The sequence below is a fragment of the Scomber scombrus genome, chromosome 2 (genome assembly GCF_963691925.1).
Source record: "Scomber scombrus chromosome 2, fScoSco1.1, whole genome shotgun sequence".
In the NCBI taxonomy this organism is placed as follows: Eukaryota; Metazoa; Chordata; class Actinopteri; order Scombriformes; family Scombridae; genus Scomber; species Scomber scombrus.
Window position 1 is genome coordinate 31664792 of NC_084971.1, and position 17445 is coordinate 31682236.

Below are 17445 nucleotides of genomic sequence, written 5' to 3' on the forward strand. Positions count from 1 at the left end.
TACGCACACAACAACACATTAGGAACAATCTATCATTAATGCAAGTTGCCGTTGACGACCCCAAAGACGGTCTGTTTTCCGGCTGCACTACATGGGCTGTAATATGAACGTGGCCCATGTAGACCAGGCTTAAACCTCTCAGTCGTCTGATAAGTTTCACAGAGAGAAACAAGTAAAAACTGTAGAATTTGGAGAATAAATAACGCCATAAAGGTGATGCCATTTTCTTGTCATCAAATAATATCAAAGATGTTTATATTCAGAGTGGATTTTAGCATGAAATATAATAATAATCACACAGCATAGAGATAGACACAAACCATTTGGGTACTTTCAAAGCACAACCATGACAAGTAGATTACAATTGACTTAATCTTTATAGCATCAGAGGCACAGGTACATTACCTGTATACCTGCACCAGGCAGACGACAGATTAAAGTTAGCAGTAAATAAAAGACTGTAGTAAGACCAGTGAAACGTTTGGACATGCCTTCCCATTCTCCTTAATGAGAAAGTGTGTCCATACTTTTGACTGGTATAAAATATGAAAGGGAAAATACTTAGTTGCCTGTCTGTGTGTGTGTGTGTGTGTGTCTATATGGAGTGTTGGACATTATTGTTGGTGTGTAACAAACTTAAAGGAAAAATCAGTTATTATTTATTTTTGGGCACCTCATTTAATGGATTTATGGAATTTGTATCATTTTTATGTGCAATGTTATAATCATGCTTGAATCTTAGCACAAACTGGATTTCCTCCGCTCAACGTAATCTTTTTTTTTTGTGTGTCCAAAAGTTCTGTTTTTGTACTTTCAGCGAGGAGGTATTGAAGCATTTTAATGGTTGTAAGCAAAAAGGACTACACATTGAGTTGCTTTAAGGCGCCAATAAAAGGGATGGTCAGGTGAATATAAGTTTACAACAACAATAAATGAGGCGAGTCATTTAAATTAATTAAAAATGTATATATACCAACTAAAATAAAGATTAGTTTTTTCGTTGATTTTTCCTTTGAAGTTCATTAAAAAAACCAGCTTCACATGACAAATCATCAGCTAGGTGTTCAGCTTTAAAATAACATGTATGATTTGATCCAAACTCTCCAAAAGCACTTACCCCTAGCTCTGTAACTAATATGTCAGTGACGCTTCCAAGGACTGAGACAAAATCAAAAATGTTCCAGGCGTCTCTGAAGTAATTCTGTTGGGAAAGAGAGAAAATAAAAAAACAGTGGGAGAGAGAGAGAGAGAGAGCAAGAGTTAGCCCAATGAAAAATTGTAACCAATCGCATTACCCTAAAGTTGAAGCTAGGGGGCAGTAAGAGGCATGCCCCTGGCCAATGACAGTGTTGTTACCGTGGAAACAGACTGGAAGGAGGCTGATAGCGTGACTGCTGTGCGACACTGTATGCGCCGGGTGTTTTAGGGACAGGAAGAACATGCTCTAGATCTGTCTACCAAAATAACCTGCTTTATAAATGAATTATAAGATGAAACACTTGAAGCATATAGTTTGGGTCAACCCAGATGAGGAATATGTGCATGTACGTAGGTACTTCGTGTTTTCTTTTATTTGTTCTTTTTTTGTTGTTATTGTTTTGTTTTTGTAGCCTCACCAGAGGGCCGAAAGCGACGATCTTGAGGACTGATTCCAAGAAGAAGAACGTCGTAAACACAATGTTGAGGTACTTCAGGACATCGTTGTAGGTGTCCGAAGCACCGTTGAACTACAGACACACAGGAAGGAAGAAAGAGAGGGAATATGAACAATTAAACAGACTTTCTAGATCACCTTTTCAGCAGTGTTTAGTTTATGAGAAAGAACTATACCTTCATTTTAAAGCTAAATAGTTTACAAGCACAGTAACCAAACTGATGGGAGGAAGGAAAGAGAGGAGGGAGGGAGGTAGAAAGGGAAAGAGGAAAGAAGGAAGGAAGGAAGGTAGGGGGGAGGAAAGAAAGAGAGAAGGAGGGAGGGAGGAAGGAAAGGAAGGAAGGAAAGAAGGAAGGACAGACGGAAGGAAGGAAGGAATGAAAGAAGGAACAGTCAAAACAGACGGGGTCAATTTGACCCGGGAGGACGACACAAAGGTTAAAAAAAGTAGTGGTCATTGTGATATTTTAGTTTCTTACAACAGCAAAACAAAGCTTGTAATGTTAAGATCCAAATAGTTGTATTATTGGAGTTTTGTAAAGATAATAGTTTTTAAAATGGAGTGTTTCGTTGGCACTGTGGTTGCGAGTTTTTAAGCAGTTAATGAGCTTGATAGGTGCTTATTTAAACATTCGTTTCTGGAAACCTGATGAATGTAAGTGTAATAGTCACTCTCCGTTTAGCTTTGTTTTTGGTTGCCACCAACCAGAGAAAAATATCTGATGCTGAGAGTCATGACACTGAACCAAAACAGTAAATTTGCAAGTGCCAAAACCAAAACAATGAGCTGAAACTCCCCTTAGAGGTGAGAGGAACTGCAGAATAGGGTGATGATTGTCTGCAGGTTTATCAATACAAATATTACATGTAGTCATTTGAGCTGTTGTTCATATAAAAATACAGCTTTAAGAACATGTTTGGTGCTTTAAGACCAAACTGGGGTGGAATAATCTGGTTCGGCAGATAAATACTCTAAATTAAGGACCTGGAGTATTACAGTAGATTGAGAGTTGTGGTGTTAAATGCTTTTTCCTGTGATCACACCTTATCTGGAAATCCTTTGTGCTGCGACAATACGCATCACCTGCAGAGTTGTACACCACGACAAACACTGTTAAGAATTGGACTTTTACCTTCATCATGAGGACGACAGTGTTGAGCGCGATTAGAGCCATGATGCTGTACTCGAAGGGCGGAGAGACCACAAACTGCCACATGCGATACTGGAAGCTGAGTTTGTTCTTTGGCATATGGCGAGTAAGAGGCCTGGCGTTGATGGCGAAATCTATACAAGCTCTCTGAAAGGAGGGCAGAGAAGAGAGGTTAGATGATGAAGTTAGATCATTTTTCACTTTTAACCCTCTAAACACTTCCTAACAAATCATTTTATACTAAATAAGCTGTAAAACTGACAATGAACATCCGGACATTCAGAGAAGCCAACAATCTCTCCTCACCTCATTCTTTTCTAAGCTATAGTCCTCCATCATCTTATCCCCCTGTTCCTGGAAGGTGATGATGATGAGAGCCACAAAGATATTAACGAAGAAGAAGGGGAAGACAACGAAGTACACCACGTAAAAGATGGACATTTCCATCCTATAACCTGGGCTCGGGCCCTGATTCTCATAGGTGGAGTCCACTGAGTGCTTTAACACCCTGTAGAAAAAGAGACAGAAATGGAACAAATAAGAAAAGAGAAAAACAAACAAACATAAAATCCAATAAATGTGTTGTGTAATCTGAGGAATTTGACTATTAAATAATACAAAATTCCTATTTAGTCTATGTCAAAGTGGTGTGTTCAGCAATATTAACAATATTTTTGTCAATATTGACATTTATGAGGAGGATTTCAGGATTTCTGGTAAGAGAATATTTGATGCACGGGTTCAAAGGTGTGTGTGTGTGTGTGTGTGTGTGTGTGTGTGTGTGTGTGTGTGTGTGTGTGTGTGTGTGTGTGTGTCCCACTCACTGCGGCCACCCCTCTCCAGTCGAGACCGTGAAGAGGGTGAGCAGGGCCCAAGCCACGTTGTCGTAGTGGAAATCGTACTTCTTCCACTCCCGCTTCTGCGCTTTAACCTCATCCCTATCATACACTAAGTACTCGCCCCTGAGGAAACACAAACATGGTTTATAATGAAATTACACAGTAAAAATATGAATATCAAAACATTTAAAACTATAAACAGTGGAAATGGAAGTGTAAAAAACCCCCCACAACTACCAGGAACCCTAGACCTTTTTATATTTGACATAATATACTTTTAGAGCGTCAACTTGAATCACAGTGCTGTACCCAGAAAACCCTCTAGGTGGCAGCATCTACACTACTAATACAATAGGCCAAGAGACTGGCATTGGTTTATGAGGGTGGTATCTTCAGAGAACTATGCTGTGCCAAAATGCAGTATTGTATGTTACATAAGCAGAGGTGGCAAAAGTACTCACATTCTGTACTCAAGTAGATGTACAGACAATCTGGTAAAAGTAGAAGTACTGATTCAACTCCCTTACTCAAGTAAAAGTAAGGAATTACAGGCTCTGAAATATACTAAAGTACTGAGCCATGCAATCATATAGCCTCACTTTGCAACACTGATTGAAAATTATTCTTCGCACTTAATCAAAAGCACCTAATTTCATACTGAACGAACACAACATGTTTCAGTGTTTGGTGTTTTCCGAAACCAACCTGCAGTCGCGCTCAAACTCTTTGGATTCGTCCGTGCAGTAGAAGAAGCGGCCCTTGAAAAGCTGCACGGCCACCACAGCAAAGATGAACATGAAGAGCATGTAGACAATTAAGATGTTCAGCACGTTCTTCAGAGAGTTGACCACACAGTCAAACACAGCCTGCAGGCAGAGGGGGAAGAAAACGGTTAGATTTACAGCGAAGTTGAGTTGTAAGATTGATGATCTTAACCAGCATGACATCACAGCATTAGTGCCTTTAACAGTAGGATAACTTTCGCCTTGATATTTATCAGATAATACTCAGGGGTCACGGTTACAACATGTCTTGCAGGCAAAAAACAAATAAGGCAAAACTGTAATAAAACTGTAAAAAGGAAGAAAGTACTCAGAGTATGACTCGCACTACACTTAATGACATTGTTGTAGCTTTAAAGGACAAATCCGCCCTTTTAAACTGTGACATTATGTACATTTAATTAGTTTGCATGTTTTAATGTGATGCAAACATCAAGTAATTTCTTGCTTGTTGACCTTTAATGTTGATTTAAGAGTTTACAATTGCCTATATGTTCATATCTTTTAATAGCTTCCAAAGAAAGTGCTCCAAGACTTGTGAACAGGTATGCAATGGTGCAAGCTCCCTTTATGATTTCAACATGTGGCTGCATAATGGTAGCTCTACATGGACTGACACTGAGTACATCTCAAGTCTCTTAATTGATGTATCGTCACTCCTCGCTTGAACTGGAAGTTGTCAGAACTGCCTTTTTTGAGTCTCTTACTTCTGCTATGAGAGGGCAATGAGTGAGTAAGGATCTATGAGGAGCTATGAGTGAGGAGACATGAGTGCAGCCTCCGTGGATTAACACCTGATCTTGACAGTTTGTGTTTAGGTCACTGAAACAATTTCCTGCTATCAAACATCACTTGATGACACGTCGAACTCACTACTTTTATCTTGCCAGTTCCTGATGCCATGATATAAAGGCTCAGTAAGGAGCGGTTAAAGCCATCTTGATATAATTGAAAACATATATGTAGTGACACAAAAATATTATTAGGACGTTTTCCAGTTCAGGGGCTGCATCTCTTCAAGGACGCCCATGCATACCTTTAGTTTGGGGAGACGTTTGATGGTCTTAAGAGGACGCAGCACCCTCAGCACACGAAGGGACTTGATCGTACTGATGTCTTTACCCTTGCTGCTCCCCCTAGAGTTCATCAAAGGAACAGCAAAGTTGTCAGGGAAGAATCAGATGGTGCAATGTACATAAAACACTTGAAAAAGGGGGTGAGGTGGGGTTAGGGGTATGTCCTCAAAGTTGGCGTTAGCTTAAACATTGACAGTCTAAGGGAAGGCAGCAGCATTCCTGTATAAGACAATGCATTGCATCAGTGTGTACAATCAACGCTTTTACAGTCTCTTCTGCAGAAAAAAAAGAAACATTCAAGTGTGCGTCAAACATGAAACCAGTGGGAGGGTGAGCGATCAGTTGTCTGACCGTTTGGTTTCATGGACATCAAGAAGCAGCAGTATCATCATCATCATTTTTAAAAAATCTTCATCATGATACATAACACATTCACATACATTCCATGTCGACAGGCATCTCCCGGCAGAGTGCCCAGCCAAACCTCTTTCTTTCTTTTTCAGTGAAACGCTGTTAGGTTCTTCGGAAGAAATGGGAGTTTTAGATGTGGAAACATGAAGCGTGGGCTTTAAAGATTACATGGCTAGGATTATGCCAATATAATCCTGAATTTGGAAACACTTGATGGACTGAATCTGATACGTTTCACATAGCTTCCTTTCATTTAAATCCAGATTTTACCGCAGCCTGAATCAAAGCAGATGAGGACAGGCGACGGAGGCTATGCGAGACTCTTGGGACATGTGATGTAGCTTGCAGAAAGTGGCATCACATGTCAAAACACAAACAAACACATTGCACCAATAGTGTCAAACGAGCCGTGAGAGCGACCAGAGGAAAACGATTTAGGGTCGAAAAGACAAACTCCTTTTTGGTTGTGTGTTTTAATGCGCTTGCCTCCTCCACTAAGCCCATAACGGAACATTCTGCTCATGATTTGTACGCCCATAAACCAATATCAGTGAGGAAAAATTGGGGTGTCAAGGGAGTAAATAGCCATGTTGATCTTTACTGTAAGTGAATGGCCCATTTAAAAAAAAAAAAAAAACAAGGCAGGAGGCGCCTGGTCGCCTGCCAAGCCTGAGCAGAAGAGAGGCCGTCCATCAAGGCTCGCTCCTTAACTATGAACTCAGTTCCTGTGGCAGAAAATGTAAGACGATTCAATTCAAGGCTGATTGATTGAGTCTGAGCTTAGGCACTTCTACATATATGCATGTGGGGTTTATTTGTGTGTGTGTGCGCGCGCACAAGAGAGACTCAATCGATAATCAATAGGCCTTCCTCCTTTGAAGGTGAATGGGACTGATGTCTCTATCAGAGCATCTTCAGAGTATTAGAGTAAAGCCCAGTAAGGCATAGGTGTTAAGAATTAACACCACTACACGCACACACACTCTTTGAGTCTCAGAACTGATGTATGAGTGTTTACATTACACTAATTTAACATTCTGTCACCCTTACTAAGAAGATGACTGAAAAGGGTCGTTCCCTAGTTATCACATTTTCCTTCAAGTATGAAACACTCAACACCTGCAGGATTGAAAGCTGGCAGTAAACCGTGTCTAGTTTCATCCTTGACGAAGCACACCAGCTGTTGTAAGTTTGGATTCTTGCATACAATAGAAGAAATGTTCAGTAAAATTTCTCAAACCACTCCCGCAAAATAAAGCTCCAGAGCGTACTCCGTCCATCCATTTCATTGCACTTTTTCTTATACAACACTCGAACCTCCTAACATGGTAAAATACACAAAGAAACAGTCTGTTTCAATACTCGGTCATTTTCAGACTGATAATAACAGTTTTGCATAGCAGGAGTCCAGATGCCCCCAGACTCCTGACTTCTGCTGTCTATCAAATCAAGCAAGTGCAAGTTCTGGTAGATTGGTGGGCTCGGGCATTTTTACTGTCTACCTTGCAACTTGTTGAGACAAAGACTGTAACGATTACTGCTGTGGTTACTTTCCAAAGTTGTAAAATCCTGCATCATAGCATTATGTACTTTAATTTTGTTTTTGTCAGGGATAGCATTCATTATTTAAATGTGGCCAATGTTCAGCTGCAGGGATGAGAGTGTCACATTAGCCTCTGTAGGGTCATGTATATGCAATTATACTATAGACTGCAAAGCCTTATTACTCTAACTGGACTTCATGAATTGTATTAATCTTCTCATTATTGCGGCAACACACCAATACAGTTATTTTTTTACCAACTATTTGGTATCGGTCACTTTGTGTCATGTTATCTGGTCAAAAAAATCTATGTAAACTCAAATGGGCAATCTTTACCACTTGTATGAGGCATGTTATGCACACAAAAACCCCATCAGATTGACCAAAATCATTGCTGACATGAGAGATCCTGCTTTTTGAAGTTGGGTTTAATTTTTTCATCTTGTACACTCTCAGGGTTTATTGAACAACTGAGTCCCTAACATGCTCGACCATTCGGTAGAGGTCTGTAAAACATAATATTTAGGGTCAATAAGAAAAAAAAAATCCATTTTTATGTTGTCAAGGCCTCAAAGAGGGAGGACAAGCAAAGACATCATTTCTTGGTGTGGCTTACAAAGGGTTAATGCAGAACCATTTTAGGACCAAATGTGGCTGGATAAGACATTCAGTTCTACTGACCAATGGAAGAAAAGGAGGTATGCCGATGTGCACAAGCCAACTTTTTCACCACCTTTCAAGCTTTTTTAGCATCATGTGTGAAGGCTGAAGCAATACAGTAGAAATATTTGGCTGAATTTTGTAGAATTGGTTTGAAAATGTTGTTTTGATGGTTTGATGTCGACTGTGAAAACGTATCACTTCTGGAATCCATTGTTACAACATCAATTCAAAGCTTTTCTTTTAAAACCCATAGTACAGGGGGTGAGTGTTCAATACTTTTAAAAGACAGACTTTAATGCTATTTTTCAGAAATATGTATTTATCATAGAAATTGGAATTTGCGAAACTGGAAGCACGCTACCTCCAGTACACCTGTGGGCACCATGTCGAACCCTTTAAATCAGACTTATCAATGAAGCTACTGAGATGCATGGATGATTGACTGCGGTGTGTGAGTATGGTGGTGAAGAAAAAGAGAAGGGTCAACGATAGATACGGCGAGAATGAGTACGAACGATCAGAAGAACAAAGAAAGAAAGAGAGAGAAGCCAATTTGATACGCAAGGGACAGAGCCGAGGAGGAGGAGGAGGAGGAGGAGGACAGAGGAAGAACTTTACCGGGTGCTGCTCCTGTTGGATTTCACCGAAGATGGAGACAGCGAGAGTCAGTGACAGCGACAGAAAAGCAATACAGGAAACAGAAGACGAAAAGAGGAGGGGGAAAGGGAAAGAGAGGGAAAAACACGTAGAAAGACAGACACACAAACACAGAGACACACATTGATAAAGAGAGACCGACAAAGACAAAACACAAGACAAGAAAGAGAGAGCGAGAGCGAGAGACAGAGAGAGAGAGAGAGAGAGAGAGAGAGAGAGAGAGGGGGTTTGGTAGAAACAGGAAAAAATACATTTATATGAGAGACAGACAAAGAAGGAAGGACAGCAAGATGGCCACACCTGCTTAGAAAACCCCACCCACCCACCCACCCACCATCACACATTTACACACCCAGATACACACATATCTCTCTCTCTCTCTCTCTCTTTCCCTCCCCTCACCCATCACTTGTCTCCATGACGACAGGATGGGATGTCTACATACTGTACCTGTCTCCTAGATTTGTTATTTCGGTAAGGTGAAGATTACAAAGTGTACGTATGTTTTGTACTGAACAACTTTTGATTCGCTTAACTTTATTTAAATGTTGTGTTTTTGTTACAGAATTACAAAACACACATGATGTAAGTCTTAATAATTACTTAGATCAGGTGAGAATTTGTATCTATATGTCAATCAATTTGTCAATTTTACTGCATGTATTGGCTTCAGAAGACTATGAAGTAATTGAAAAAAAAAATCTTATGAATTTGGTAACTGATTATTTAATCCAAGCTATAAAAATGTAACCACTTCCATCAACTGACGAGGAGGCAATTGCTGTAAAAGCTGTTTAAAGAAAGCTATTTTTGGATAGTATTACATATTTTAATATTTGTCCTGGTTTGAGTATTAGCTGTGCTGGTTTTTCTTCTTCAATTTTGAGTATATTCTTTGTACTGTTGTGTCTGGTTTAACACTATCCAATGCACACTGCAAAGTTAACCATGGTGGAGAGTTGCAGAGCCCATCAAATATATAACCAGTGTCACCAGTGGTTAATAAGATATGGAAACCAGGCATTTAGAATCTAAAATCTTTCATAATCCAAAAATGTACTATTACTCACCCAGTCTGGAATAATTTTAAAAAGGCTCCATATGATTATGATAGCAGAATATATAGATACTCCATGATAATCTATGTATTAAATTCTATTTTAATGTTATTCTATAAAAGCTGGTTTGTTTTGCTATATTTGTCAAAGCTCAATAGAGCCTATAGAAACTAGATATAAGTAAAATGTTTAATGCATTTACATACAGCATAGATTGTATGTTTTACTGCCACAATACATGAATGTGGTAAAACGTGCTTATTTTTATGCATACACTGAATTTTATTACTTACTATTTACTATAATATGAAAAAGGCCACAGTCAGTTAAGTGAGTAAGTTTTGTAGCCGTTCTCCAGGTATTACTACATTTTAGGTTGCAGCTTTTCTACCATGTGAATTGAACAATCTTCAAAAGCATCTCAACATTAATTCTTAGGTAACTTCCTGGGATTTACAATAAAAGCACAGGTTGACACTGTGGTTGTGTAAACTCTCCTTCCCTCCTGGTTGTTTTTCTTGCTGTGGCCTGTTGTACTACCAGCTCAATGAAGAATTACCTTCATGGTTGGAAGAGGAAACTCGATTGCTGCATCCATTTACACAGATTCTTATCTTATCACACCATAATGATCAATTAGACCGGGCCTACAGCACAAATTTCCCTCATTAGATCTGCAATCATCTAGTGGGATTTTATCAAAGCTCTTTTGCATGCACATCTGCGCAAAGGGGGAAGGAAAAAAGAGGCGTTAAATCTTTAGAAGTGGTCGGTTCCAGGTTTTCTTGACATGTGAGATCACATAGGCATACACGCAAGACATCTATCATGAGTGGAGAATCAAGAAAACAGGATTTGTGTGTATTGTTTAACCCATACACCCACACACACACACACACACACACACACAAACATACACACATCGTCAGTAGAGGGGGATAAAAAGGCATTCTCAGAGAGTACTGCGATGGCATGCAGTTCTCAGTAATGAAAGTGTATCATTCAACATTTATCTGGAGGATGAAAGGTGCCAGAAGCGCAACTGTTGTGGTTTTCAAAACCCCCCAAAAATGAAGCCATTGCACTCTGACCATGCTGGAAAATCCTGTGTACAATGGTTCAGAGATGTACCTGCTTTTAAACAGAGTCATGCTGGTACGCAAAGTAAAATTTTATTAGATGTGAGTGTGTGTGTGTGTGTCTGTCTGTGTGTGTGAAGCTTTCACCCCTTAAGCAACACTGTACTGATAGCTCAGCCCTGTATCAGATGGTTAGAGCAAGGAAGCAAAGGAGGAGAGATGGTGAAGGAGGAAGGAGAGGAAGGAAGGGTGAAAGGGATAAGAGCCAAAAAGTGAGGGCGAAACGGTTGGTAGAGCATCCTAAAAAAAAAAAAAAAAAGGGGAAGGGAGAGGGCGATTAAAAAAGTGGACAAGGAAAGGGGAGGAAGTATAAAAAGAGAAGGGAAGAAGACCACTCAAGGAGGAGAAGAGGCATCCTTTTTTTGGGGAGGAGTCATGCTGTGGAGGGTGCAGCAGTGGAGTGATTTTTGAGCTGCTGTTTTTTTTTACGTTACTGCTTGTCTTTCTAGTTAAAGTGATATTTCATTTTGATGTTAAAATTTCACTTTTTTGTGTTGGAATTCATAATCTGTCCACCATCATTATTATTATTGCCTTTCTTTGAACCTGTGGATGGTGCTACTCTGGTCAAAACCATGCCAAACTATGCACATGTATTATATGAAAAACATATTCCAGTTATCTTGATGTCTGTACTGGATGATACTTGTCACTTCTTTCTATTTGCAGTTATTAGTACTTAGATATAGTAGAGTACAAACTGACTGACACCTGCAGACATAGCATATCTGATCTGTACAGTAACTGTGGAGATTCACAGCTCTTCAACTTCAACACAGGTGTGAAAGGTTTGTGTCAAAGTAAAATATCACTTTAAATTCATACCACCCGCATTCTGAAATCTGTGCGTCGACACAGTTGTGTGTGTGCACCTCCCTCATCTGTGCTGCCTCCTTGGTTTATTTTAGCCGCTGTTGGTTTTCCTTGAACTTTATTCACTCTGTATTTAGACTGCGAGCAACCACATTACTCTACAATGGCCGGTATGAGCTTCATTTTTCTGAAGGACTCATACGAAAAGCTACATACGACATACATTTTGATTGGCAAAATGATGTGGACAGCCATAGTCAAAAAAAAAAAGAAAAAAAAAGAGAAATAGTTAACCATTGTAAAATTGGCTGAGGTTTCTAGTTGCTGGCAATGTGAGCACATAGTGACAACGACACAACAGGAACTATAACATATTTGCTCTTCACTACAGGAGTGTTGTATGTTCAGATTAAATGCAAACAGACTATAGTAGTCTGGATTTGTACAGTCTGTGTTTATTTACTAAGACTCACTGGCTCTGGTGTGGTGCAAAATGTTCTTTTTGTATGTGATGCCGAAGAATTGCTTCTCGAGGCAATGTGGGAATTGACTAAAGACATGAGAAAAAGAAGGGGTCAACATTTTAATTTTATGTAAATGCAACACTTGCTATGCTTGTGATTGCAAGTGGCAATTGCATGATTTCTTTGCTTCCTGAGTCCCCCCCTAAAAGTCTACTGTACATATATTAGCTAGTGTGCGAGAAACATGCCTGTCCACTTGTGTTTGTGTGTTGCAGCTCAGACTCTTGCTGATCTCACATTTTTATCAAGAACTCTTATTCTTTCTATTATGTTCCTCCAGGGCTCTCTCCCTTTTCCGGTTTTATCTGAACCTTAAAGGATATAGCTGGCAATATTTTTTCTCATTGTCAACAAATCTCATATGCAGAGCCAAACCAACAATGAACTGATCCTACTTAGTATTTTATGTGTATCCAAAAGACTGATATGACTTAATCCTCCTGCCGTAGACCTCTGTTGTTGTCCAAAAACTATTAAAAACAATAACCATCCAATACAATACCACCTTATTGTCGGCCACACTGTTGCACGGAGTGACCCAGATGATTATCGTCTCGGAAGTTTGTTTGAAAAAGGCTCCAAAGACTAATAACAGCGATCACATTTCCAGTCTCCAGAGAGTAGTTCTGTGTAAGGCAGACACCACTGCACATGTGTGAAACCCAGTTCTGTTCACAACCTTTGCTAGATTGTGCTACATATCACTACAAACTTCAGTACAAAGTCAAGAGGTTGTTATATGTAGCACAACAAGCTAACGAAACTTTGAGCATTGGGGCGCATTCCAATGTTCTCTCAGTCTTATGTTCCCTCGAGGATTTTCCACCAAATCAGTCCTTATGTTTCATCAGGCCTACATTCCCAAAGCACGGGTATGGCCATTCCCTGATGCACATAATGTGTTCTTCCCACATTTCTAAGAGATTATTAAAATTTAGACCCTATGTTCCCTCAGCCCTCCGTCCCACAGACATGTGTGGTGTCCTGGTACCTCTGTGAGGCTACAAGTGAAAGTCCCTCATGAGTAATAATTTACAAATTAAGCACTGGGGGCGGGCACAACGCTGTCCTGATTGGGCCGTCTTTTTGCACCCGCAAGATCAGGTAGACCAGGCTTTTCTCCTCATTGGGTTGACCAATCCATCTGATACGGCACGGCACATGGGTGCCGTAGACCCGGACGAGTGTGGGGAAAATTTTGGGGGGTGAATGTAATGGATGCAGTTGTAAAGTATAACCCTAACCCTGTGGGAACATAGGGCCTAATTTTGAAAAAAAAGTTAGAAATGCGGGAACAGAGAGCTGAGGGAATATAAACACGCTCCCCTGCATTGTTGAACATGCACAGTGTGTCTGCCTTACACAGATCAATTCATTGTTGCTTCTGGACATGAGGTATGTTGACAATTAGAAAAATGACAGCCATATCCTTTAAAGATATCATATTCCATTTATTGCTCAAGTTGAAGCATTTTCGACTTTGTACTTTCAATCTGAACACACCTTTGCAGTGCATAGGATATTAGTTCTAACATTAACAGAGCACATTTTATTGGAACACATACTTTGCCTGGGACTGACTCTGAACACCATCAACTAATTAGGTTGTTAGTGATGTAGTCTACTGCATCACAGGTTGAGTTCAGGTTCATGCAGCCACCAAGGCAGACATGCACTGATCATCCACAGAACTGAGGAGGATGCACACACAAGCTGTCTTTCTCTCTCACTCACTTTGACCTGTTTTTTTTCCCGTCACACGCAAACACACACACTCGGTCCCTCTCGGGTGCATATATCATACATATTTCATTTATATGTATTTATCTATATCCTCAGTATAATAACAAATCATTCCACCCACCACACTCTGCCCCAGCATGCCTCCCTTCTTCCCTCCCACGCTCAGTCTGACTTCCCCGGGTCGTGCAGAGGAAGGAGAGTTAAATACCTGTGCCTCCGGGTACGTTAACATGGCCAGAACAGCGGATGAGTATGTGTGTGTGTATTTTGTGTTTGAGTGTGTGTGGGTGAAAGAGAGAGAGAGAGTGTGGGGGACGAGGCGATGAGTAGTTGTGCCCTGGTGGTGTTCCTCCAAGTGGCGAACGAATAAGCCTGGGCACTTAAAGGGTTAAAGGTGTCTGGGGCGCCCTCACCCCCACGGACTGACCGACTGGGTCCTCCAGCTCAGAGGACGGGGGGGAGGATGAGGAGGCGGGTTTGGGGGAGATGGGGGTGGGTTGGGTTGGAGTGCAGAGGGAATGTTGGCTTTTATGGTTGTTGGAGTGGTGAGAAAAAGGGGAGTTGAAAGGTGCGTGTGGTGGAGTTTGGTGGATCAGAGGGGTGGGTGGGGGGGTGAATTAGGGACTAGACAAGGATGGAGGCCAGAGTTTAGGGGTTGGGATAAAAGTTGAGCAAGAGAGTAACGGGTACACCTCCTCCTAACATATAGCAAGCTAAATAAAGGCAATAATATGCCACAAATTAATCTGATATAAACTGTCCAATAGTGTGTTAAAAAGAGCGACTTTGCACTTTTTCCTAGATTTAATGAAAACTATTAGATAATCTGCATATTGACATCCATTACATCTCTTCAGGTCATTTTAAAGACCGTGTAAAGTGAATTCAGACATTTTCTTCTAAACACATTAAATAGGTCATAAATGTATTTCTAAAAAAGGTGTAAAAAGCATTTCAACCATTTAGATTTGAATTGTGGAGCTAGGCTTCACAGACTGTGTTTCAACATTTCTGTGTTCAGGATTTATTGGGCGGGTCTGAAAATCACCGCCGCATCTACTGCTGCTGAAGAGGTATAAATACATTCAGCGCACACTACTACTACTATAGTCTACAGTTAGCCAGTTAGCTGAGTTAGCCGCCGAGCTAGCAGCTGAGTTAGCAGCAGGAAGCTCTCAGACCTAGCGTCCATGTTTATGGTAGAGGTGGTGACTTTGATTGACAGGTGACACTTAGGGGGCGGGGCTTCAGCGAACTCAGCGGCCACTCCCACAGCGTTTGGGAGCAGAGAGAGAGGCTGACTTTTACACTTAAACTTTGAAGCCTAATTTCATATATTTGGCGATTTTTTTAATCATTCAAATTTGGCAGGGTGGTTAACAACACACTTTTCTGTGGTATGTCAAACTCAGAACACATATTTATTCTTACTTTACACGGACTTTTAAGTACTGTAAATTTACATAATGACCAACACATTTTCTTCTATCATCACTCTCATACTTGCTTTGCTCTATGTTAGAAATAAGGAGGGTATATAAGGAGGTACATGAGTTACATGAATTGCCTAGAAGTGCAACATTTTATGATAAGATAAGGGGAAGTGCTCCTATGAGAGAGGGGATTGGGAGGTATCTGGAAGGAGGTGGAGGCATCAGCAGGAACCAAAAGCTGTGGAGGGTCTGAGGGGGGTAGGGGGGTTGGGGGGGGGGGCATGTTGATAAACAAAAGGTTTGGGGAATGAAGTCATTGTGTTAGATGTTAAGTACAGAGGAAGTGATGACTCACGGCCTGGTTGGAGGAATTATCAGAGCGGCATGGATTGGTAAACAGGGAACAGAGCGGGAAGAAGGAAGGAGGAAGATTGGGAGGAAAACATTTGAAAATGAGCAGGTGGAGTTTTATAGTGGTCACACATTAACGGGGGAGGGACATTTGGGATATTTGAGGTAGGGCTGGGCAATTAATCACAAAAAATAATCGAAACCGACATTTAGAAACTCTAATGGACTTAATCTTGCTCGTGTCAATTAATCGTGGTGTTCACTGTTGCCATGACAGTAAAGGTTGCATATCTTTAGTGATCATTTTAACCCAAACCATGATCTTTTCATAGTTCTAATCAAGTAAACTAGACATTAACCACAGCGTCACACCTTAAAATATCATTATTTTCACTCCCTAAAAATACTGTAAAATACAAAACAAAAGAAACTGAAAATACATAATTGTTCATCAAGGGAGGAGATAATCGTTCATTAATCGTAATCGAGGTTAAATGTTCAATTAATCATGATTTAGAGTTTTGCTATAATCGCCCAGCCCTACTTTGAGGTGATTCTTTAAGGCATGGTTTGAGGTTTGTGGAAGGTGAAAGATGAAAAGGTGGAGGGAAACAGTGCAACTACACTCTAAAAAACTCATGTCATGTGTTCCTCACTTAAAGGAACTTTCCAAAAAGTTAGATATTTGCGGAAGTACTGTCAAAATGATTTTAAGGGAGCTCCTCAGAGATTGCCGCATCAAGGAAACGTTTATGTTATGAAGAGCCCTTTTTCCTTTTTTAGAGTGTAGGTCAGAGGTGGATGATGATCGTCAACAACATTAGGAATTAGTTTTTTTAGGAGCATAGGTGATGTCCAGATGAAGGTGGTGATGAAACACCGAGAAAGACCTGTTGATACAATGTGATGATGACCAATGATGAGGACACAGAATGGAGATATGGAGAACTTGTAGAGAGAAACAAGACCTGAGAAAAAGATCTGCTGATATAATGCCACGTGTGATCATGAGCAGTGGGGAAACAGAGAGGGACATGAAGAAAGAGACGACTCCAGGAAGGACAGAGAAAGAGACAAAGACGGGACTGAAGAAAAGAGTGTTTGAGGAAGAAAGAAAGAGAGGACGAAGACAGAGAGAAAACAAGAGACTACACTTCAGGGAGAGAGACAAGAGCGCAAGTGGAAGAGTAAAGACAACAAAAGCTAAAGAGAAAGATGAAGAAAAAGATGAAGGAAGAGAGAAAAGAGAGCTAAAAAAAAAAGACAAAAGACAGAGGTGGTGATTTCTGAAGTACAGCAGGCTAAGTAAAAAGGAAGTGAAAGATCAACATTGCCTAATCAGGCGAATTGGGACGACGACGGGGGTCTTTCTGTAAATGGGGGAACGTGTGTTTGTGTAGTGGGGGGGTGGTGAAGATGAGGAAGAGGAGGGTGGGGTGGGGGGTGGGGGAGGGAAACTTACGTGAAGGCGAAGGCCACCAGAGCACCACTAACCACTATAAAGTCCAGAATGTTCCACAAGTCGCGGAAGTAGGAGCCCTGGTGGAGAAACAAGCCGAGCACCACCATCTGGAAGACACGGAGCATCGTCAGTACAACACACATATT

At 40.7% G+C, this 17445-nt stretch overlaps 1 protein-coding gene across 1 annotated transcript in view; it reads right to left on the bottom strand.

Moving 5' to 3' along the window:
- Window positions 1–17445, bottom strand: part of LOC133997173 (voltage-dependent P/Q-type calcium channel subunit alpha-1A-like) — a gene marked incomplete at its 5' end in the record, with an annotated part of 72882 nt that overhangs the window by 38407 nt on the left and 17030 nt on the right. The window contains 8 exon segments of the mRNA XM_062436718.1: window positions 1118–1201; window positions 1617–1727; window positions 2788–2952; window positions 3112–3313; window positions 3630–3767; window positions 4350–4510; window positions 5463–5562; window positions 17300–17406. Coding sequence (XP_062292702.1) covers window positions 1118–1201; window positions 1617–1727; window positions 2788–2952; window positions 3112–3313; window positions 3630–3767; window positions 4350–4510; window positions 5463–5562; window positions 17300–17406 — 1068 coding nt within the window.